The sequence below is a fragment of the Syngnathus acus genome, chromosome 2 (genome assembly GCF_901709675.1).
Source record: "Syngnathus acus chromosome 2, fSynAcu1.2, whole genome shotgun sequence".
NCBI classification, from domain to species: domain Eukaryota; kingdom Metazoa; phylum Chordata; class Actinopteri; order Syngnathiformes; family Syngnathidae; genus Syngnathus; species Syngnathus acus.
The window spans coordinates 14,524,780-14,550,139 of NC_051088.1; the positions used below are offsets into that span (position 1 = coordinate 14,524,780).

The following is a 25,360-nucleotide window of genomic DNA, read 5'->3' on the forward strand; positions in this document are numbered from 1 at the left end:
CAAATCCAATTGCTCAAGTTTCAATTTCAAAACAGCACATCCATCCCATTAATCCAGTTTAAGAAAAGTCAGTCAATTAGCCCCAGTGGTTATGTTAACTATCAGGATTTCCACCACTTTGATTTTTGAATGAACTTGTTGAAATGTTAATTATGGCAGGAGTACCTTCCATTAATGTTTTTGTGCCAAGCCATTGCACTGACAAATTTCAACAGCTGTGTATTATTCAAACTTTTAGTCGTGTACAGTTTTTACCTGACATTTATGCGCAGTGCATTTTAACAGACTTATTATTTTGGAAGTTTCGTTTTCCCATTTTGAAACGCAGCATTAATGTTAAAATTGCGCACAATGTTGCAGTGATTTAGAATACTATTACGTATGCTTTTGGAGAATCAGATCAGCCTCATTTTTAACAATCATAAGGTACTTCATTTGTTATAGCCTTTTTGTTGTAAAAAGTTTGAGAACCACTTTTTTTATTTAACAAATCCAAAAGGTGAAGAAGGTGGCACGTGACGTCACACGCCCTTCTCTCTCCTCGCGCGCGGCGCTCCGCTCCTGCGCATCTTCTCAGCGAGGAACCTCTCCACACATGCTGTGCGTCAAATTTTCAAAAATATTTTATTTACTTAGTTAATGTTTACCAGCACTCGGTTATTCCATCGATTGCTGTCGTAGATGTCACGCACACTAAGACGAATCATGACAGGTACGCGCGCTCAATCGGGTCAGCTGTCTGTGAAGACTAAGACCGACGCGCACAATTAAGGTGGTGTCGAAAACAAACAGGCTGGCTCATTCATTTGGCTCCGAGAAAGAAGCTTAGTGAGAAGCAAGGAGGAAGAACTGTGGAACTAACAGCCGGAGATGCGACATGAGTAACATCAGTGATGGAGTTGGAGGGCTTCTGCCCCTCTGGAACTTCAATGGTGAGTCTGAAACATTTCAAATTCTGCCCTTTAACTCTTCAGTGCGGTCCAATGATGACAAGTGGTCCAAATGTTGTCATTGTTGTTGTTGCACGCGTGCCTTTTCCTTCTACAGTCATGCACGTATCGGAGCCACGGACCACTTGCGAAATATAATCATATGATACGAAAGATGCGTCAAATAATCACCTTGTCCAAGATAATTCTATTTATGTTATTCATTGAGGTAACTAAAACATTGACAAGTGTCTTTGCGATGTAGGAAAATTGCACTGTACCGTTGCAAACTACAATCCCAACATATTTAACGTTGTTAAAACAAAGGCATACTTCACTGGCAAGTTCAGCACAAAAAAAACAGGACGGACAGACAGACAGACAGAGTCGTATATTGTGAATATTGTATAACTGATTTTTCACAAATTCTCAGTGAAGTTCTAGTCTTTGTCCTTGCCTAAACGGAAGGGTAGTTGGAGTCGTCCCTAATGATTCTTAACCATTGTGTCATAAGAGATCCTTGGATGTGTCAATTCCATTACCCTGATCATCATTTTAAATTTATTTTATTTTGCATAATCTGTATTTCTTGATCTACTTCATCATTTTAAATTTATTTTATTTTGCATAATCTGTATTTCTTTATCTAAACCAGTGACTTATAGGGATAGGCAGAACAATCCAATGTTTTTTTTTTCACTAGGTGGCAGAAATTATTTAAGTATACTGTATGGCATTTTCCCCGCTACCTGAGTGGAATAGGGACAAATCCCTGCCATAAAAAGCGAAACTCTGATTTTTGTGCCAACACTGACCTAAAAAGGTTAGTAATTGCCTGTCGATGCCACAAAATGGCGCCAAAGCAGTATTTTTATGTTAAAAATAACCATGATCTGAGTAAAAAACAACCAATAGGTGAATTTTGCAGCAAATAAAACAGGATTAGTTCCCCCTCATTGATATTTTTATTTAGTGTTCTGTACACATACAGTATCGAAACCGAAAAGCACACTACTCAAAGACAAGGAGCAGAACAGCAACATGCCCTTTCAACTCCAAAGTTTCTGCCTCTAATCAAATCCCGTCATATGAGTTTACTGTGTGCTACATAACATAATCTAATATTAGCATGGTTTCTAACTGTGGATTATGAATTACTTTTTCCGGACTGAGAAAAACTGTGGCTACTGCTAACACTTGTTCTGTTCAACTATGTGAAGAGAGAAGAAACACGGGTGAGTTCAACTAATAACATTAAAATTACAAAACCGCCAAGCACGTTTATGTCAGCAAGTATGAATATCGCAGAGTCGACAAGAAATCTGTTAGTGATGCCCGTTTAAATGCATTGGAGGAAATGCTAATAAACAGTCAATTTGCAATTTCCATGAAAATCTTGAGGGAGGGTCGCATGGGGCTTTCCTTTTGGTAGTCCCGCCCAAAACAGAAAAAAAATAAAAATCAGTGAATATGTGCGTACCAAACCGCAAGTATGCCGAGGTCCACTGTAAAAAATGGTCTGAAATTGAGGTACAAGTCAAGCATTAATTTGAAGATCTTCTGATTTCCCCTTTTTTTGTGCCCTCTTGGAAACATTGAACGCTCTATATTTGTAGACCGCCCAACTGCACTCAAACGTGGCAATATAAGCCTTGGCGATTGGAGATTTGGTTCATCTCTCTGCGCCATGCTTGGAAAACATATGACTTGGCTTCATAGAGGTTGGGAAACACGACTTGAGGCAACACATGAAAGGGATGATGAAAAATGTTCTCCACATTCTTTCTCCTCCCCCAGCACAACTAATGCACTCCTCCCTATCCTCGTCCTCCCTCAGCTCCTACTTCACTTGTTCCTAATTTTATTCCATTTTCATCTTTGTTCCTGATAAGAACACATCCCAGTTGTGGGATTAATAAGGAGGTCTGGCTCTGGTTGATCTTCTAACATTTTGGTAGACGTGTCGTTTGCATTGTCCGAAGGCATAGCGATATGCAGCACACATGCCTCACAGTTCTGAGATCTAGGATTCAAATCTGGGCTTTGGCCTTCCTGTATGGAATTTGCATGTTCTTTCCGGGTCCCCCGACCTACATTCCGAAAGTTTCATTGAAGACTCTAAAATTGCCCATTGCCGTGAATGTGAGTATAAATGGTTGCTTATGTGTATATTCCCCGTGAGTGGCTGGCAACTGGTCCAGGGTGTACCTCACCTCTTGCTCAAGGACAGTTGGGATCAGCTTCAGCGACTCTGAACAGGATAAGCGGTCTTCAAAATGGATGGATGGATGGATGGATGGATGGATGGATGGATGGATGGATGGATGGATGGATGGATGGATGGATGGATGGATGGTAATGATTTTGTTCATACTTTACTTCCATCTTGGTTATCTAGCAAAACATTTGAATTGAGTTGCTCTGACATTTGTTACATCGGGGTTATGTTGTGTAGCAACTGTGGGGGATGTGGGTGTTGCAACACCCACATTTTTCCTGTCGTTATTCAGTTTTAGTCATCCACCTCACCAACCAAACAACCGAACACGCACACTCAGGTGCGTGGCACACACTTTTTCCTGTTTCCTTGGCCTCTTGAAGCCTTGTGGCAAAATTAATCTCATATTTGATAGCAAGCTAAAGAGGGCGCAATTAATCCAGGTGCTGGAAGAGAATTTACAACACACATAAAAAATACAGTGAAACTTTGATTTATGAGTTTAATACAAGATCATGACTCAATTTACTCTTATATCCCATCAACTCTCCCCATGGAAATGATTTGAAATGACAATAATCAGTTCCCCTCGCATAAAACCGCCCAAATAGCACTGACAAATAATTTTTAAAACATAATAAAATGCCATAAAAGAACAACATGAGAAGAATGAGAGAAGATGTTTCATAAAATGTAAATTAACACGCGTGCGCGCACACACGCACACAGTAGTGCAGAGGACCCCCGCTCTTTGCTGAGATTAGGGACACAGCCTGACTGCCATGGGAATTAAAAAAAATGCAATAAGCAAATGTTTACATGAACAAGTGGGGGATTGTAGGTCCCCCCAACAAAAAAAATCTGTTGATGGAACAAATTAATGCCATTTCCATTCATTTTAATATGGAAAGATAATTTGTAATATGAGTGTTTTACAAGCATGGTCACAGCACAATTTAAACTACTGTCCAGTATCTCAAGGTAAGCAATACAAAGGTTGGCAGCCAAGGTGGAAAGCACAGGGCTGCAAATTTGAGGATTATCGATTAGCTGCAATCAAGAAAAGCAAATTTCAAGCCTAGGATATTTTGTATAATCATCTCGGGAATATCCACAGGCCTGACAGCTGATCGAATAAAGGTGATTGTGAAGAGAGCATGGGTGACTGAGATTTGACACTTACAAGGAATGGAGAGTAAAGCTTGTCACTTATGATAATGTTTGATGGAAATTGGACTAATATCTAGGATATAGTATGTGCTATGGGAACAACCTCTGCTCTTAAATATGGGCATAGTGACTGTTTGTAGAGGCAAACAAAATTGTGGGAGATGTGCTGGGGAACACAAATATGGAAAATGCTGTAACCGTGGAGGGGAATATACTCTGTTTACTGGGGTTGTTTAGCCAATAAGGACGCCAAGGCGTTGCAAGCCGATTAAAATGTCAGAGGGTGTAACATTCGCTTAAGCCGTCAAAGAAGTAAATGGGCAAATGGGGCAAATAAATAACCAATGTAGAGTATAACAAGGCATGTGAGGGATGCTGCAAATTAATAATCATTAATGAATAATTCAAAAAGAGCTGATATTGCTTATCGGAGCTGGTAATAAATTGTTCAGCACAGAGACGAAAACAGAGAAAAAAAAGATTATAGTTAAAGCAGCATTTTTAATCTTTTCATGCAAGTAAACACACGTGGCGCCTTAGCGATAGTGGTTTAATTCCTTCTGTGACCGCACTCACATCTCAAAACGTCATCATCTTTCCCCAATAAAATACATGGAAATATTGTTACTGTCTCCCATGAGCACCCCTCCAAAAAAACAGGGGAAAAAATGAAATGTGTTTTTTAAAGGGGAAAATAGCACTCTGTAAAATTGTACATTATCAAAACATGTACGTATGAATAAATGAATTAAATAGAAGGTAAGAAAATTATACAGTTTGTGCAGCATGGTGACTTCATTTCGGGTTCTTCTAGTGTGTGTCCAAATATTGTTGAAGCCATTACAATACAGCCAAGGGTTATGAATATTTCATTGTACAGTGGTTAGTTTTCATGGCACTTTGACTTTTGTTTTTTAGTTTGAGTTTTTTAATTACTATTATTTCTTTAAAAATGCATCATTTAACTTTTGTTTTTTAGTTTCATTTTTTTATAATTAATATCTTTTTTTATTACAAATGCATTATTTTAATTTCGTTTTAATTTTATTTTAATATATGGAGCAGTGCAAGACAAACAAAAGTTATGGTTAAAAAAAGGTTAGATTATTATGTAACAAAGTAAACTTCATTTCCCAATTAACTGTTCATCCTTCTTTCTTCTGAAAGGCTGCAGTAATCCCAAAATAAATTAAATAAACCCTGAAAGCTTGTGCAAGCATGTTATAAATTTACAAAGATGAAAATAAACCAAGAGATATAGTTTCATTTGTTTTGAAAATTCAAAATGTAGTTCAAACTAGTCATTGTTTTTCAAAGGCAAATGTAATGACGACCAAGATAAAAAATGGCACCAGAGGCATCATTGTTCTGCTCCAGCCAAATAAGCTCTCTCAAACGACCGCGATTGAAAATGAGGACAAGGATTAGGTCATTTCCTTCGCCAACACACGTGCATGCCTCATGTGAAAGTGAGAGCGTTGCCATCACCTCTGCCCACCTGTAGTTATGAGGTGATCTTCCATCCTGTTTCATGCTGGAATGACCTCATTTCCGAGAATGCCGCTGTTCACGTCACATGTAATTTGCTAATCTTCATCGATTTCCCTGTGTGGGAATGCTTTAGCTGCAGATGTTGTTCAAGAACTAGATGGCTGCGCTGGAATGTTAAGTTTGAGGATAAAATTATGCTTACACGGCTGATATTTTATTCATTGCCATACCCATCATTAATTTAATTAAAACCTACAGACTCGTTTTGCCGCATGCAGAAAATGGTCATCAGCTGTAAATTTTGATTGCATCTGCACTGCACAATATTTGTTTGTGGTACCTGACGCCCAAAGTGGCAAAAAAAACCTCACACCCCCTGCAAAAAATACTTTCCCCTAATTTTTTTTTTAATTTTTTTTTTTTAATTTAACCTCTATTTTAGTAAAATTTTGTATCACGTACATAAAGATACATTAAAAATCTACTGAAGTACAATAACAAAGTATGTGTATTCAATAATTCGGTTGGTCTGATATAACTGATATTTTAGTTCACATATAAATTACCAATAACACAAGAAATTACAAAAGCAAACTATAACCTACCGTATTTTTCGGACTATAAGCCGCGTTTATTTTCCATAGTTTGGGTGGGGGGGCGACTTATACTCAGGAGCGACTTATATGTGAAATTTTTCACTTGATCATTAACACATTACTTACTTACTAGAATAGTTGATCACTTCACATGTTATTTTCACTTCAAACCGTATGACGGCGCACTATGGCTGTGGAATAATTGGAGCCTCACTGACAATGAGTTCCATTCACTGACTTCCGGAGTCGGGATATTTAATGATTTGGAGTGACACAGATGATTCGATAAACTTGTTATTTATGTTATAGTTATTTGACATATAGTTTATTTAGAGTAGCAATGTGTATGTTGTTAGACTTCAGTAGTTTCCGATTGGGGAGGGGAGTTTCAAGGGTTAGGGTTTCAAAGTAGGGTTAGGGTTTGGGTTAGTTCGATAAACTTGTTATTTATGTTATAGTTATTTGACATATAGTTTATTTAGAGTAGCAATGTGTATGTTGTTAGACTTCAGTAGTTTCCGATTGGGGAGGGGAGTTTCAAGGGTTAGGGTTTCAAAGTAGGGTTAGGGTTAGGGTTTGGGTTAGGGTTTCAAAGTAAGGTTAGGTGTTAGGGTTAGGGATGGGGTTAGGGTTTCACAGTAGGGTTAGGGTTTAGGGTTAGGGTTGGGGTTAGGGTTAGAGCTAGGGTTAGGCTTAGAGCTAGGGTTAGAGCTAGGGTTAGGGATTAGGGTTAAGGTTAACAATGTTCTAAAGCCAGGTTGAAGTAGCCAACTGGTTAGTGACACGGGCTTCCGACCTGTAAGAACCTAGTTCGGACCCAGGCGAGAACATTTATCTGAATGTCCTTTTACAACTGAAGGCTAGCTTCGTACACACAAGTGTACGCATATGCAAACAAGGTTGGGGACCACTGATCTATACTATTCGCGCGTGAGCTGATCCATAAAACCATATATGTACCGTGCCTTCCCTGCAATGCTTGTGAGGGTTCCATAGTGTAGTGATTAGTGCTCTGGACTCTCAACCCAGCGACCTGGGTTCAATTCCCAGTACAACCTTGTATTTCTTTTCTTTACCTCGTGTAGTGTACCTATCGTAGTGTCCATGAGGTGTACCTAATCACAGGCCACTTCATTAGGGAAAACACAGTAGGGTTAGGGTTTAGGGTTAGGGTTGGGGTTAGGGTTAGAGCTAGGGTTAGGCTTAGAGCTAGGGTTAGAGCTAGGGTTAGGGATTAGGGTTAAGGTTAACAATGTTCTAAAGCCAGGTTGAAGTAGCCAACTGGTTAGTGACACGGGCTTCCGACCTGTAAGAACCTGGTTCGGACCCAGGCGAGAACATTTATCTGAATGTCCTTTTACAACTGAAGGCTAGCTTCGTACACACAAGTGTACGCATATGCAAACAAGGTTGGGGACCACTGATCTATACTATTCGCGCGTGAGCTGATCCATAAAACCATATATGTACCGTGCCTTCCCTGCAATGCTTGTGAGGGTTCCATAGTGTAGTGATTAGTGCTCTGGACTCTCAACCCAGCGACCTGGGTTCAATTCCCAGTACAACCTTGTTTTTCTTTTCTTTACCTCGTGTAGTGTACCTATCGTAGTGTCCATGAGGTGTACCTAATCACAGGCCACTTCATTAGGGAAAACACAGTAGGGTTAGGGTTTAGGGTTAGGGTTGGGGTTAGGGTTAGAGCTAGGGTTAGGCTTAGAGCTAGGGTTAGAGCTAGGGTTAGGGATTAGGGTTAAGGTTAACAATGTTCTAAAGCCAGGTTGAAGTAGCCAACTGGTTAGTGACACGGGCTTCCGACCTGTAAGAACCTGGTTCGAACCCAGGGGAGAACATGTATCTGAATGTCCTTTTACAACTGAAGGCTAGCTTCGTACACACAAGTGTACGCATATGCAAACAAGGTTGGGGACCACTGATCTATACTATTCGCGCGTGAGCTGATCCATAAAACCATATATGTACCGTGCCTTCCCTGCAATGCTTGCGAGGGTTCCATAGTGTAGTGATTAGTGCTCTGGACTCTCAACCGAGCGACCTGGGTTCAATTCCCAGTACAACCTTGCTTTTCTTTTCTTTACCTCGTGTAGTGTACCTATCGTAGTGTCCATGAGGTGTACCTAATCACAGGCCACTTCATTAGGGAAAAAACTTAAGTGAAAGTGAAAAGTGCCACACCCGCCCTCACCCCCACCTCCTGATTGGCTGTTTGATTTGTGACGTCACTTGGACACTCCATTAGGCACACCGCCATTTTCAAGTGTACCTAATAACAGCCCACTTTATTAGGGATATATCATGGTCAAAGGTCACAGGTGTCAAGCTCTAGTCCTCGGGGCCGCGTTCCAACATGTTTTCCAAGTGACCCTCGTTAAGCGCACCTGCGTGAAAAGTTTTTGGTCACGTTCACGTTCTGCAGGAGCTAAAACTTTTCACGCAGGTGCACTTAACGAGGGAATCACACGGACACTCCATTAGGTACACCGCCATTTTCAAGTGTACCTAATAACAGGCCACTTTATGAGGGAAATATCATGGTCAAAGGTCACAGGTGTCAAGCTCTAGTCCTCGGGGCCGCGTTCCAACATGTTTCCCAAGTGACCCTCGTTAAGTGCACCTGCGTGAAAAGTTTTAGCCACTTTCACGTTCTGCAGGAGCTAAAACTTTTCACGCAGGTGCACTTAACGAGGGAATCACACGGACACTCCATTAGGTACACCGCCATTTTCAAGTGTACGTAATAACAGGCCACTTTATTAGGGAAATATCATGGTCAAAGGTCACAGGTGTCAAGCTCTAGTCCTCGGGGCCGCATTCCAACATGTTTTCCAAGATTCCCTCGTTAAGTGCACCTGCGTGAAAAGTTTTTGGTCATTTTCACGTTCTGCAGGAGCTAAAACATTTCACGCAGGTGCACTTAACGAGGGAATCACATGGACACTCCATTAGGTACACCGCCATTTTCAAGTGTACCTAATAACAGGCCACTTTATTAGGGAAATATCATGGTCAAAGGTCACAGGTGTCAAGCTCTAGTCCTCGGGGCCGCGTTCCAACATGTTTCCCAAGTGACCCTCGTTAAGTGCACCTGCGTGAAAAGTTTTAGCCACTTTCACGTTCTGCAGGAGCTAAAACTTTTCACGCAGGTGCACTTAACGAGGGAATCACACGGACACTCCATTAGGTACACCGCCATTTTCAAGTGTACCTAATAACAGGCCACTTTATTAGGGAAATATCATGGTCAAAGGTCACAGGTGTCAAGCTCTAGTCCTCGGGGCCGCGTTCCAACATGTTTTCCAAGATTCCCTCGTTAAGTGCACCTGCGTGAAAAGTTTTAGCTCCTGCAGAACATGAAAATGACCAAAATCTTTTCACGCAGGTGTGTTTAACGAGGGAATCACACGGACACTCCATTAGGTACACCGCCATTTTCAAGTGTACCTAATAACAGGCCACTTTATTAGGGAAATATCATGGTCAAAGGTCACAGGTGTCAAGCTCTAGTCCTCGGGGCCGCATTCCAACATGTTTTCCAAGATTCCCTCGTTAAGTGCACCTGCGTGAAAAGTTTTTGGTCATTTTCACGTTCTGCAGGAGCTAAAACATTTCACGCAGGTGCACTTAACGAGGGAATCACATGGACACTCCATTAGGTACACCACCATTTTCAAGTGTACCTAATAACAGGCCACTTTATTAGGGAAATATCATGGTCAAAGGTCACAGGTGTCAAGCTCTAGTCCTCGGGGCCGCGTTCCAACATGTTTCCCAAGTGACCCTCGTTAAGTGCACCTGCGTGAAAAGTTTTAGCCACTTTCACGTTCTGCAGGAGCTAAAACTTTTCACGCAGGTGCACTTAACGAGGGAATCACACGGACACTCCATTAGGTACACCGCCATTTTCAAGTGTACCTAATAACAGGCCACTTTATTAGGGAAATATCATGGTCAAAGGTCACAGGTGTCAAGCTCTAGTCCTCGGGGCCGCATTCCAACATGTTTTCCAAAATTTCCAAGGCACGATACATATATGGTTTTATGGAGCAGCTCACACGAATAGTATAGATCAGTGGTCCCCAACCTTGTTTGCATATGCGTACACTTATATGTGTGTACAAAGCGAGCCTTCAGTTGTAAAAGGACATACAGATACACATTCACCCCTGGGCTCGAACCGGGTTCTTACAGGTTGGAAGCACGTTTCAGTAACCAGTCAGCTATTTCGACATGGCCATTGTTAACCTTACCCTAACCCTAGCCATAGCTCTAAGGCCTAACCCTGATCCATTGGTTTGCTCTGCAAAACTTGGAGGCAGGGCCACCTTATGTATTTACACATAAATACTTTTGTATTTGCATGCATATGCATACAAAGCGAGGTTCCAATTCTAAAAGCACATTTAGGTATATGCTTACACCTGGGACCAAACCAAGGTCTAACCGATCAAGAGCCCGTGTCACTAACCAGTCGTCTATTTCGACCTGGCAGGTCCTAGCCGTCTGCACTCTTTTGTACTAGTGATGTGCATTTCAGTTCTCTGAATCTTTAGAATCGGTTCACTCAAAAGATTTGTTCAAAAGAATCGTTCACCGAATCGTTTGCTACACTTTCTTATTTATTTATTTATTCTTTTTTTTAAATTTTTTTTTTACCTCGTGTAGTGTACCTATTGAAGTGTCCATGAGGTGTACCTAATCACAGGCCACGTCATTAGGGAAAAATCTTAAGTGAAATTGAAAAGTGCCACACCCGCCTTCACCCCCACCTCCTGATTGTACTCCGGAGCGACTTTTAGTCCGAAAAATGTGATATATAAACTGTAAAAAAGTAAAAGTGATCATTTGCACATGTAAACACGGAACAGAAAAAACGTGTTGCATTTTTAATATGTATCTATTTTCCGTAAATCATTGTGGATAAGTTTGTCAAATTGTGCCTTGTGAGTGACCGGCAACCAGTCCTTAGAGTTCTCACCATGGAATAGGTTCCAATGAGGACAAACGGTATTGAAAATGAAGGATGGAGGATATGTTCCTACGGAGTAAAAAGTTTCCAGTTCCTTTGAGCTTGAGAGTATAGTGCGCAGACAAGCAAGTGTATTTCTACAAAGATCACAGAGTCATCAGAGCATTCCCCTTTTTTTTTTGTAATTGTACTCGAAATGGTACTTTTGGGTGGGAGGCCCGACACTTGGGAGATCCAACTGTTGGTACACCAGCACTTTAAGTCAATTTTCCATAAATGTTCCATAATTAGTGTCACAAGACCTAGGACACTTTGTACAGTGTAATATTGAATGTGACTTTAAAGGGGAATATTACGGAAAATTAGTAGTGGTGATCATTTAACCATAGAGTAGATCCATTTGATTTTCATTATTTTCTATGGGAGGTTTGGCACTGGTTAACACATCTGCTTCACAGTTCAGAGGTGCAGGGTTCGATTGCGGCTCCAGCCTTCCTGTCTGGAGTTTGCATGTTCTCCCCTTGCTTGTGGGGGTTTCCTTTAGGTACTCTGGTTTCCTCCCACATTCCAAAGAGGTAGGCCGATTGACAGCTCCAGTTTGTCTGTAAGTGAGAGTGTGAACGCTTGTTTGTCTAAGCAATTGACTGGGCAAAACATAAAGTAACATTAATAGAGTTGATAATAGTATGGAAGAGAAACCTCATTGTGAACATATCAAGGAGAACATCTAATTTGAAAGCATGCACACGATCCACATAGGGCAGCGTTGGCGTCACACTGCAATATGGATTGGTAATGCTATGATGTGCTCTGCTGGAGTGGAGCAGATGCTGGGGGACCCGCAGTATTTACGTCTTCAAGAAAGAGGGAGAGCTCGGGATAAAATCTGACCCTCCTTGATGACTTCTCTGTATATGAAAAATCCATACTCTTCAAATTCTGATTTGTTCTTCAAAGTATTGCACTTACAAAAAAATAGGAATGTGTGAAATGTGAAACTGAGCTTGCCTAAAGATAAAGTGAACTGAAGAGATTATAATGATTAATGTATGACAGTTTGAAAGCCCATCCCCCACATATTTTCTTTCATCGTCATGATCTCATCTTTGATCTTGAAGAGGAAAAAAAATCCCATATTTCAGAATGCATAAGAGTTTCGGGACTGAGAAAAATAAAGTCTTCAAAATAGCTGTAGGAACTGCCAGTTGTTTGTCTGACCTTGAATTCGTTTTGGTACATTTTTTATTTAACTTTTATGTTGCATTTTAATTGAATCACTATACTAGACAAGCAAAAAGTATACAGTAAAATATATGAATTATACATATATTATTGCCATAGTATAAATATTTTTATGATTATTAAGTCATTTGTTGACATGCAGTTTTACTGCATAATATAAACTTTAGTAATAAACCCACTTAGGCTTATTGTATTTAAAATTGCTTATGGTGACGGTACTTGGGCAACTAAGTATTTTTTTAGTTAGTGCTTGGTATAAAAAGTTTGAAAAGCACTGTTCAGTGAACAAAATATTTGACTGACGAAGCAAGAACTCTCGCGATTCATATTTAAAAGTGTTCAATCCAAACTGTTTAATCTTTCTTTTGCCTTTTCAACTGAGCGCCGTCTCTTTCGGGATTATTAATCAAAGCAAGTTAATTTTGAATAATTCTAATCTTGCTTGAGCATGTATTTTAAAAAAAAGAACTGCTAATCTTGAAGCGAGCATTGGTCCCATCTTTCTGACAGCTTTCTACTTTGATACAAAATGCTTGAAGGGATTTGTTTTTCTGCTCTTTGTCATTTTTGGCATTCTTTTTTGAAAGCCCAACACTACTGAACCAAACATTGTCCATGTGATTCGTAAGGCTGTCCTTTATGGTTCTTTAGCCAATGAGCAAAACAAAAAGGGCTTTCAGAGCTTTTTGCTGTATAATTCTTTCAGTTTGGGTTTGCATCATGGCCAATGCAGAGGATTGCAAGCGGTCCCTTAAGGCCTTTAGCTCTAATGTGGCTCCAGAAACTCAATTCCAACACCATATTCAGTTGATCTTAATTATAATCTGAACTATAAATACCCTTAATTGCAATCATTGCGCAGATCCGCATCTACTACGCCCGTGGAAGACCAAGGCGCAGCGCAGCGTTCAGTGAGGGACAACCCTGATGTGGTTGGTCAAATGAAAGCTGTAAGTCAAGTTACCACTGGATCATTTTTCTAATGACAAGCCTTGGCTCAAAGCGAGGGAAACCCCGCTGTTATGTATGAAACCGTGGCAATCAATTCTATTACAGTTTTCTGGTGTTGTCAACCACTGTATGGCCATTGTAATGGATCTTGGTTCCAGTGACTCTCCCTTCTCCCACAGGGCAAAACTCATTTTCGTGGCCCATTTTCCATTTTGCATGTATAGAAATTACTTCCGACAGTCAATCTTTTGGTTCCCCACAAACATTGCTCAGAAGACATCTCCGTGTTCATAACGCTGTGCTGCTCTCATTCAAGACACGGCAGACAGCAGTAAGGCGCCTTACATTTGCGTTTGTATAATTCACAGAAAGTGTAAGCCTGCTCTTCTTCAAGTGTGGAGCCAATGGTTGGGAACATGTTTCTCGTAATGCGCTGAACAAAAATACAAATGCGTCACTTTTGGTCTTGTTCTCATTTTTCATGAGCTGAACTCAAAGCTCTGAGACTTTTCCCATCAGCACAGAAGTTGTGTCTCTCTCAAGTCTTTGCAAATCTGTCAAAATGTGTGTTAGTGAGCATTTCTCCTCTGCCGAGATAATCCATCCACCTCACAAGATGCTAATTAGACAGCATGATTATTGCACAGGTGTCTCTATGGTAAAAGGCATCTATAAAATGAAAACTTTACTGTGTCAAGGCGGCCCAGGGATGATTAAATTCCCATTAATAAATCCCTATTCCTAAAGGTGAGACATAACAACTATGACATCCAACCTCATCGCTATAAAACTGACCCAAGACAGATAAGCTACATTAAATTCACAGTTCAGTTAATCAATAGCTGCTCAAACATCTTCATGTTAGTTATGCATTTCATTGAGAGACATTAAAGTGAAAGACAATACAGAGACTGGTTTTGGATCTCTTGAAAATGTGATTGTGAATATTAGTAGCTATAGCTAACTAATGCAAGTAAGGCTTGTGTGGAAAGCGACTAAGATATGTATGGTGTGACCGAGCCAGATTGTATGACTTGACTTGCATAACCCAAATAACGACTGGACTTCATTTCCTTCAAATTTAGTGAGACCCCGACTTGACTTGCTTGAGCTTTGCCACAGTAAATTGGGATTTGCTTGAAATATAAAGTTGAACACTCTTATGACTTGCACATATGTGATACATATTCCTAATTTCTAATAAAGTCGAGTTGTTGTAGCTGCATTTTTTGATTTAGAAATGAATCTCATAACCCAACCACAACATGGCGACAACGGATATAGAGCTTTCCTGTATCCCATGCCAACAGACAAATAATTCCTAGCTCATTTTTTGTATGCTCCAGTCTCAGTTGTTCAGTCAACCTAATCTCCAGCAGCAGCGACAGCAACAGCAGCAGGCAGCTGGCCCATTGATGCATTTCAAAGTGACAAGCAAGAGATAATCTTTCTTGGGAGGTGCTGAAGGCCCAACTCCATGGAGGGTAAATGGATCAACATTCATCATTAGGCCGAGACACTCTCTCTTTTGGGATGTGAAATTAAAATGTTGCTATGGTTCCAGTAATTTACAACATAAATATGTGTATTTATGCTCCCCCAAAAATTCAACTGTTGCAATAGTTCTGCACCTCGTCACGAGGTAAACGTCTGTGTTGACATGGTTATCAATATTGTGGTCAATTTACTGCCAATATGAATTAAAAAAAAAAAGCCATTTGCCAAAAAAACGGTATGCCGGCTTGATAAAAAAATATATATATATATTTTACTCAAGCAGCACAGTTATCACCACTCTTTTCCTACTGCGGCTCACACTGAAGGTGCTTTGTGGTTCCATCTATTGCAACATCATCTCATTTACATAAATCTCAGCTGTTGTGCAAACACAACAATGGGCTAATATTTTGCTCCAGGAATAACTGTTCTGAATGAAAAGGTGCTGTTAATTTTAGGGAAGATTAACAGGGTTGCCGTGAATTGGTGGTCGTCTCCCAACGCAGAGGTTCAGGGTTCGATCCCCGGCCATTGTGAAGCATCCTTGAGCAAAATACTGAACCCTTAGTTGCGTAGGTGAATGGAATGGAAATGAAGTGTAAGTCAGGGCCTTAGCAGGTATAAAAATGCCATACAAGTATTTACCAAAAGCGGCCTGTGTCAAAAAATGTGAATTTCAGGAGGTGTTTGTCATAGAATGAATACAAATGTCTTAATGGAGTGTTATGCTATTGTGTGAATGCAGAGGTTAAACTATCACCATGTGGCAACAAAAAGCTTTGAACATCTCACAGTTTATCTTTTCTCAATAGATTGGACCTCAACATAGCTCGTTCAACATGCGGAAATTTTTTTTTTTTCAGGGAAAGCATCATTTTAAATTCCTGAGGCTATTTTACAATGCAACAATAAAATGATGTTTATGGCGAGTGGCAATTACGGTGTCATGTTTGTCAAATGTACCAGCACATGCTTGCGTAGCTGTGGACTGAAATATAAAAAAATGAACACCCAAGGGAAGGTCTCTGAAGTATGTATAGGATTGAAGCACTACAGATGCAGTCTCTGGCATACATGTTTCATTATGACCCCATGTCCCTGCATCTTACATCAAAAAACATATTCAATTAGAAAAGTCATTCATCTTATTGAAAGCACAGCTACCTTTTAAGATTTGTAGTTGTTGATTTAAACAGGGTGTAATTTTTCAATTTTCATTCATTTTAAATTAATTTCACGAATGACTAGTTAGCAATCTTTGTGTACAACCCAAAAATAGCACCGGAAAATATTCACCCTTAACGTTTGAAAGCAGAGAAAATGTTTTTTTATTTTTGACCATTTTTAAACCAAATTTGATATATGATTTTTCACTCATTCAAATTTGGCAGGATATGTACAGTCTCTTTATTATTCGCATTCATTGATCATTTATGCCTGAACATGTTCCTCTGTATTAAAATTCTCCCCCTAATACTGCTGGGAATATTAATGAAAGGAAGTGATTGACAACAATAGCACTCGAGAACAAAAAAAACCTCTCCCAAACGACTTGCACAGTCTGTTCTTTGTCTTTTCATTAGGCAAAGAACAAACAAACGGGGAGAGGCGGACACTTCAGAGCGACTTCTTCTGCAATATGTTGAACTATGCTGAGCAGTAATTGTCGCATTCAGTAAATTGCTGACTGCTTCATTTGCATACAGAACTTGGAATGTCAGTTTGACTTTTAGAGAGTGCAAACAGAGGTTTTTTGTTTCCAGCGACTGTGCAGTAAAGATAATGCATGCATGACTTTCCTTCTTGTGCGTGATAGCGGAATTGCTGAGAAAAGCATTCACACTAATGCTTTGGAATTTGACTTATTTCTGAAACTCTTTTCCACCTAATCTATCGCGAGTGATCGAGGCATTGTTAAATCATACATCCTCACAAACATTAACAACAACAACCACAGAAAACCAGAACATGATGCACTACTGAATAATTCTCCTGAATATGTATTAAGAAATATAATGAAAAAAATGGAGTCGGTGTTTATAAAAGTAGTCCCCGACCACTCTCCCCCAACCCGCATTACCCTCTGCTTGCCATCTCCTGCTGACTTTGTTCGGCACTTTTCAAGCATTGGCTGAATGTTATCATGGGAAACCAGTCTCATTGTTAAATTGCTTGGAATAACTTGAGTCAGCATGTTCCAGGGAAAAAAAGAAATGGTACGCTGTGTATTGCTACTTGCTTTTACTTCAAAGCGCCAAGTGAATATATTTATTTTTTTCATTTAGTGTTTTTTTCCTGCACTGGTGCCCTGGTTTATATGAGCTTTCCTTGTATGTGTTATTAGCCACATTAGCCATCACACAATAAAAAATTAAGCGATGCTGCAACACCGTTTGAGCCTGCTGAGGTTGTGCATCTTTAAACAGCTGGTAACCCGTTGCACATATCATCATCACCCCTTATGTGGCATTCTGCATGTCAGCTATGTGAATCCAATTGAAAGAGGTTGCAACCAAGGCTGGAAAAGCATTTCAAATGAAGAAAGCAGCAATCTAACAAAGTCCTTGGGGTCGCGAGCTTGATGATTGCAAGTAAGGTTTTTGTCACCAAATATTGAATATTATTTACTTTTAGTTAATGTAATAATGGTCTCTTGCATTTTTTTGCGTTTAGCTTCAAACAAAATTGAATTGAAATGAATTTAACTCCCATTTTTCTTTAGTGGTGTCTGCTATCTATGTTTTCTCGAAAAGCCTCGTGTTATGGTCTTTATGTTCAATGGACTGTCTTGCTTTCTCTCTTGCTCCAGGATCCTCATTCAACAAGTCCAGCGACCTGTTGGCCAACGCATCGTGCAATGTGTCCACAAATGATTCGATATTCTGCTCGACGGCAGACGACAACACGGGAGCTACAAGTCCATACAAGGCGGTGGAAATGTTTTTTATCGCCCTAGTTACTGGCTCGCTGAGCCTCGTTACCGTCACAGGGAACATTTTAGTCATGCTGTCCATCAAAGTCAACCGCCACTTACAAACTGTCAACAACTATTTCTTGTTCTCGTTGGCATGCGCCGACCTGATCATCGGTGTGTTCAGCATGAATTTATACACCGTTTACATCATTGTGGGATACTGGCCCCTCGGGCCCGTGGTCTGCGACCTGTGGCTTGCTTTAGATTACGTAGTGTCCAACGCGTCAGTGATGAACCTGTTGATTATCAGTTTTGATCGCTACTTCTGCGTGACCAAGCCCCTCTCGTACCCCACGAGAAGGACCACTAAGATGGCGGGATTGATGATCGCGGCTGCCTGGATCTTATCCTTCATCCTTTGGGCCCCTGCCATCTTGTTCTGGCAATTCATCGTTGGGCAGAGGACAGTGCCACCTGGAGAGTGTTACATTCAGGTACATTCAAACAAAGTTTCTCTCTTTTGGAGGCTATGAAATTGCCTCTAATTAAATCTGTACATCACAACTCCAAACAAGCGTGAACACAAAGTGCAGATGGTGAAGTCCTCAGGAGGCTGTGAACTGTATGAAATCTTCCGGAGCGCTTCTCGGCAAATGACTGCACACACAGATCAAATCCTAACACCTGCACGAATTAATCTTACAGTCCTAATTAGTCCTAGAAAATGTCTAAATAATACTAGGAAAGAATGAAAATAGATTTTCTTATTCTATATATAATTATTATTAATTTATGTATTAGTAATTGAAAGTCAGTCTCGGGAGAATGAATTTGGAAAATGGTAGGAATACAGTATTACAAAATGACATTTGTAACCTTTAGAGAATTAAGTCATAATACATCATACAGTTTCATACACCCTCAACAGTTCTTATCTTAGTTGCTTGTAATATTGATTTTTTTTATTCTTTATGGTTTCAAACTAGGGTTTCAAACTCGGGCTAGGGTTTCAAACTAGGGTTAGGGTTTCATACTAGGGTTTAAAACTGGGGTTAGGGTTTTAAACTAGGTTTAGGGTTTGAAACTAGGGTTTGAAACTAGGGTTAGGGTTTCAAACTAGGGTTAGTGTTTCAAACTAGGGTTTAAAACTAGGGTTAAGCTGTCAGACCAGGTTTTCAAACTAGGGTTACGGTTTTATACTAAGGTTTAAAACGGGGGTTAGGGTTTCAGACTAGGGTTAGGGTTTCAGACTAGGGTTTCGAACTAGGGTTAATGTTTCATACTAGGGTTTAACACTGGGGTTGGGGTTTCAAACTAGGGTTTCAAACTTGGGTTAGGGTTTCAAACTAGGGTTAGGGTTTTAATTCAGCAGACAGTGTGAATGAGCATTTCCGGCAAAGCAATGTCCCACTTGGATGACCTCTGCCACAAATACAATCAAATAAATCCAGGTGCTACTGTTACATCTCCTAAGCACCGATTTACCAGCAGTGGCTTGGAACTGTTGAGATCCAGTATAGGTTTTGACATTGAAACATGGCGTATTATAGACTTTTTTTCATTAAACTTCTTAGTAATATGCTTGAATGGTTATTTCCCCAAAGCAAAGAGATGATGTTTTTTGTCAATGTGTCTCATAGGGTATTTTATGCGTCTCTTTGACTATAACCCTTTACAAGAAAAGGTTTATTTCATTTCCACAGGGTGAAAACTATGCCTTTGTGTCTCTGCACAGTTCCTGTCGAACCCTGCGGTGACATTTGGCACAGCTATAGCGGCTTTCTATCTTCCAGTCATAATTATGACCGTGCTGTACATTCACATCTCTCTGGCATCCAGGAGCAGGGTTTCCAAACATAAACCCGACAAGAAGGAGAAAAAAGGCTCAAAGTAAAATCCAAATTTGATGAAATGTCTTCGAATATTTGTCTGTATTTATTCATCATACTGCATATTTTCCAGAGCGCCAAGCGTGACTAAGAGCCACATCCTCAAGCAGAACAACAACAATGAAACAAGTCCTCAGAACAGCCCCCGCATGACCCCCAAGCTTAGTTTGGACTCAACAACCACTGTTGATGAGGCTGTGAAGAACGGCAGGGTGGGTGCAGCCAAACCAGATGGGCAACAGCCACCCGCCCAACCCAGTCCTGCGCTCACGACACAGGTTTGTCTGTCTATCTCTTACCTCACAAAAGTGAGTACTGCAGGAAATATGTTCCTTATGAGCAAATAATGTGCGTTAAAAAACGCTGACGTTTTTTGACCACTAAAAGAAGAAAATACTTAATACATTTTATTTGTAGAACGCTATTAAAAGTGTCTACCGAGGTCCTGGAAGCCTCCTCGGGCGTCAGAAGTTAGGCGGAAAGACACTTTACATGTTAGTGAAAAATAAATTTGCAAAACGGCTAACAGAAAAAAAAAAAGGTAAAACACACCCATCGGAATAAATGATATGAAATTAGGGAGAGAAATAAGTCAGTAGGGGAGGGTGAAGATGGCTATGTGATGAAAGCAGTGGTTATTCTGCCTGTTTTTGTCCAGCCATCCATTTTCTATTCCGCTTGTCCTCATTAGACATTATTATGCCCTGCTATAATAATAATTGGCTGCTGCACCCGGGGCCGCATCTGTGGTGGCGTTATAATGAATCCCACTAATCCTAACAATAACAAACTTGATTGTTTTTATTTTGTACAAATGTGATACATATTTGTAGCGGTCATCTCATTTCATCTGGGTAGCCTGCCTTCCTGCAAAGGTTTAGCCATGCGAATCTTGCCTACAACGGATTCAAACTAACACGCTCATTTGTTTCTGTCCCAACTGATTGGTGTACACTAGACTGGTCACCAGAATTTTTCAGAATTTGGGGGTGGCTATTGGCCTCAAGAATATATTCGCCCCTGCAAAAAGCAGAAGCTGCAGCATATGTTTCATAAATTAAACCCTATCAAGGAGCAGAAATGGAGCACTATTTGCTGAAAATATCATTTTCATATTCATCAGCGTTATGAATAGAACTTTCATCCTGACTTTAGCTGTAAGTAGTTTGTAAATTAATGTCCCCAAATTTTGTAACAAAATAGCACCGCACCCTTTGTTCCCCTTTATTGCGTTCATCTGGGCTAACTTTCACATCAATATAATGAGTCACAAAACTCCTTACATCAAGCAACTCTTCCGGTATCATCAACCCCCACCCCCTAAAACTAACACACCAAAAAGTAGGGTATGTGGTGCTCGTATTATCTGTTCTTGTGATATATAATTATTTCGAAAATTACGCAATGTCAGTCTCTGCTTGTGGACAAGCTTATGTTGTTGAAATATTGTATTTTCTCTGTCACCGCTGCTCTAATGTGCACAGGTGACAAACCCTTTTTCAAAATCACCCAGCAGCAGACTATCTGAACACAAATATTCACATTTAGTCATTTCTCTTGATCAGCGGAGCCTTTTAACAGGGTTGACCGTGTTGTTTGTTGCTGTCGGCTTTGGTGTTTGTCATGTTTGGGTGTTACTTGACATTTTGTTTGGTGGAAATTAGTAATAGGTTGAGTTGTGCTGTCTCTTGCAGCAGAGGGATTAAGTGCCATCTAGCAAGGAGACAAAATGTATTCTCGGGAAAGTTCTCTGCAACGTTAGCATTCCGGTTCGGGAGCCTTCCTCTACTACTTCTTCCTTTTATTGAACGTGTTTGACAGATGTCAACAACTATTAGCGCCAACCACAACCTGTTACTTCAAACAGCAACCTGTGTGAGTGGTCATGCCATGGCTCTTAGTAAAGTGTAGAAGCGCTTCAATTGTTAGCTTTGACTGTCAGTCACGTGCACATTAGACAACTTGTGGAGTAGAAATCTATCTGGTCAACTAGCCTTCGATATATCTTTGTGTCTATCTCATCTAGGAGGAAAAGGAGAGCTCCAATGATTCGTCCACAGCTTTCATTCCCCCGACAGAACCAAAGGCCAACAATGATGCGATACCTGAGGTAAGCATTTACATTTTTGCTTCTTGCTATTTTCTTTCTTGTTTTTTTTTTAATGATGTTCTATCTTTAGCACGGTGTCCTACAAATCAGGCAAAGCTGCTTTAGCCATTTCAAAACCAGCTTAGATTTTCATTGTCCAAATGTTAGTCTCAAACTGTAGAAATCGGGTAGAGATGTACTCCCTAAAGACAAAGTTGCAAAGAAACATTTCTTGTTCTTGTTTTCCACCAGGCTCCAACTAATTCTAACCCAGTTCCAGCAAGTCCAACAAATCCTTCCATATCCAAAATCAATGCCACTTCAAGGTGGTCCAAGATAAAGATCGTTACCAAGCAAGCAGGGGATGAATGCATCACAGCAATCGAGATCGTTCCGCCCGTGGAGGGAGTCGAGAGACGTTCGATCCCGATCAGCCGCCCCAGGACAGTCGCCAGGAAGTTTGCGAGCATCGCTCGGAGTCAAGTCAAGCGAAAACGACAAATGGCCGCCAGGGAAAAGAAAGTATGTTGGGGGGGGCTGAAGTGAAGTTGAAATTGTATTGGCCACTAATGAGGTCAAATATTTTACGGCTGATAACAGAACAGAGTCAAATACTAAATGATTGCCTGCTTTAGTATTCAGGGTGCTGGCACAAAAGTAATAATGTTAATATTGCTAGCACACCATCAGCCACGGGCCAGTGTCAAAAGAAAAAGTTGAACCTTTTTGTACAAAAGCTATCAAGAGAAGCACTTAGAAGAATAATGAAAGATATCATTTCAAAAAAATGTGCACACGAGGTGACAGTTCAATTTCGATTTTATGGCTTGTGTCTGAATAATTCTCTTTAGAAGAGGTCATGTATGCATACATGAACAGGCAATTATCTTCTGCCTCATGCAACTGCCCCCACCCCAAGAAATGCTGCTTTGTGAAAAAAGTGAAAAAACGTATCCCCATGCTACAAGTAAAAAAAAACCATTTTTTTCTGTCAGTAATATAATTTGGCGCAAAAATGTCTGCCTAAAAGATCCTCCAATTTAAGGCAAAAGTATTTTGTATAAGAGACGAACAATTCTCTTGATGTGTTTTGTGCCTGTATATGAGCAGTGGACAGGCAAAATATCCTGGAAGTTTGAAAGTTGCTTTAAACTTGACATCTCATGAAATACATTTCTATTTCTTTTAGTTTGATCTGGTAGCTCTGCAAACAAGCAGCCTTTGATAGTGCTCACTGGAATGAATTGCAAAACTTTCTTCTTACTTCCCTCTAGCCCATTAAGTGAGACCAACACTGCTCGCCTGGGGAGTAGAAATGATTAAAAGCCTTCTTTACTCATTTTATTTCATGATCTCTGCTCTCCTCTTAGGTGACCAAAACTATCTTTGCCATCTTGCTGGCTTTCATCATTACTTGGACCCCATACAACGTGATGGTGCTGATCTCCACCTTCTGCCAGTCATGCGTTCCCGACACCGTGTGGGCCATCGGCTACTGGCTGTGCTACGTCAACTCCACCATCAACCCGGCTTGTTACGCTCTGTGCAACGCCACCTTCAAAAAGACTTTCAAGAACCTACTGCTGTGCCAATATAAAAACATTGGCACAAGATGAGTTGGAAGGCTACAGGGAAAGACGAGAGGGTCGGTCGGAATGGATGGATGGATGGATGGAGGTATTTGAAAGACGTGGAGATTTTTATGTTGCAAATAAAAGAAAATTAAGCCCACAAGCCCCCAAAATGATTCATCAAATCTGCTGTGGGGGGAGCAAGAAGGACATACGTATTGGTAAAATGATGGAGGGTTATATTTGAATGATGAGTGTAAAATACGGAGAGGAACGACATGGATTGTGGATGAATGAATGAATGAATGAATGAATGAATGAATGAATGAATGAATGAATGAATGAATGAATGAATGAATGAACGAACGAACGATGGAGATTGTCGGAATGAATGCAATGGACGGGATAGACAGATGAATAGATGATGACGAGATGATCACTTTAGCTGACCAAAGATGTTCCCACTATTCTTTTCTATCAAGATTCCACTCTTCTTTCGAGGAGATTCTATTTACAATCATTTTCTAATATCTTTATTCCGCTCAAGCCAACACGCTAGGTGTGAAAAGTGAGGATTTGAGGATTAATTTCAATCAGTTTGGGCAAAAGTCCAAGAAACTGTGACCTGTGCGGTCAAGAAACACCACTCCAGAATTTCATATAAGATACTATGCTCAGTGATCGGGATGCATGAAGCTTCTCGCCGTAAATCAGGTTAGATCGCCTCCAGCGTCCCTGTGACTCTAAACTGGTATAGAAAATGGATGATGGATGCACTAGCTTCTATTTTGCTGCTTACTTTGCTAGTACGCTATGATTCATCAGTTTCAGTTGCAAAAAGTGTTGTTGTTTTTTTCCATTCAAATAACCTGTAAAGTGAATTCAGACATTTGGTATACATGTTTGAAGATAATTTCAGGAAACAGAAAAAAATAGACAATCATTATTCCCAATCTGGCAGATCTCAATACTTAAGTCCTCACAATATATATGGAACAGTCCTGCAATGTCAACACAATAGCCGCTCAGTAGTTGTTTAGGAGATTCACTAGTTGGGGTAGAGTAGGAGTCAGGTCCCTCTAGGTGAAGAAGACCCAGCTGGTGAAGTGAAAAGCCATTTTACCTCTTTTTTTTTCAGTGGAGCATGCTTTTGTCTGAAACTGGTGTGGTCGTTGTTTTCCCGTGTACAGCGCATGCACTTTTTTATGATCCAACAATCCATTGTGAATTGTGGTTTTCCTTCTTGTCAGTAAACATTCAACCGTATCAATTATCTCTCAGCAAATATAAAATAGGATCTACTGAGCATATACGCCTTTATACATGCTGTACTTAATTGCTCGGTATCTGCTCAACTGTTATTAGCTGCTATAATTGCAAGATTTTATTGACAACAGCATTTATTTTTTTCAGTTCAAAACAGTGTTGTAAATTCCTGTATATAAATTCTTTGATTAGGCTCCTCCGGGAAACTATCAAGAAACATGAAACATGTAGAATAACTTGGAACACTGTATTTATGATAAATGGAAGGAGGAAAAAAAAAAATCAATGCATCAATCGTTTCCTTCACTTTGGAAATATCTACACACTATATACATACATTCTATTTAAATATCTGTTTTCCCAAAAGCAAAGTTAGAGAATTGTACTTGACCAATTTATGTTGAATCAATCATAGAGTAAGCACAAAATATTTTCTATTTTCTCCAGCACTCCACTTCTATGGGTGATGAGTGTTTTTGACTCCAATCATTACCTCACCATGGAGACAAGTGTGTGTTATGTAACCCAATCAGCTTCATAACTGGGATACTAA

At 40.2% G+C, this 25,360-nt stretch overlaps 1 protein-coding gene across 1 annotated transcript; it reads left to right on the forward strand.

The window, feature by feature from the left end:
• Window positions 1-554: 554 nt before the first annotated feature.
• chrm4a (cholinergic receptor, muscarinic 4a) lies at window positions 555-23,852 on the forward strand. The gene is made up of 7 exons (XM_037278959.1): window positions 555-932; window positions 17,888-18,486; window positions 19,728-19,882; window positions 19,955-20,159; window positions 21,908-21,991; window positions 22,223-22,492; window positions 23,341-23,852. The coding sequence occupies exons 1-7, from the start codon at window positions 878-880 to the stop codon at window positions 23,584-23,586; spliced, it is 1,614 nt and encodes a 537-aa protein (XP_037134854.1). The 5' UTR covers window positions 555-877; the 3' UTR covers window positions 23,587-23,852.
• The last annotated feature ends 1,508 nt before the right edge of the window (window positions 23,853-25,360 follow it).

Bases quoted from the DNA above. Each gene is read 5' to 3' on its own strand.
- chrm4a (XM_037278959.1), top strand. From the start codon at position 878: ATGAGTAACATCAGTGATGGAGTTGGAGGGCTTCTGCCCCTCTGGAAC. The intron at 20,160-21,907 runs GTTTGTCTGTCT...TATCTCATCTAG, and splicing joins GTCCTGCGCTCACGACACAG to GAGGAAAAGGAGAGCTCCAA. The intron at 21,992-22,222 runs GTAAGCATTTAC...GTTTTCCACCAG, and splicing joins ACAATGATGCGATACCTGAG to GCTCCAACTAATTCTAACCC.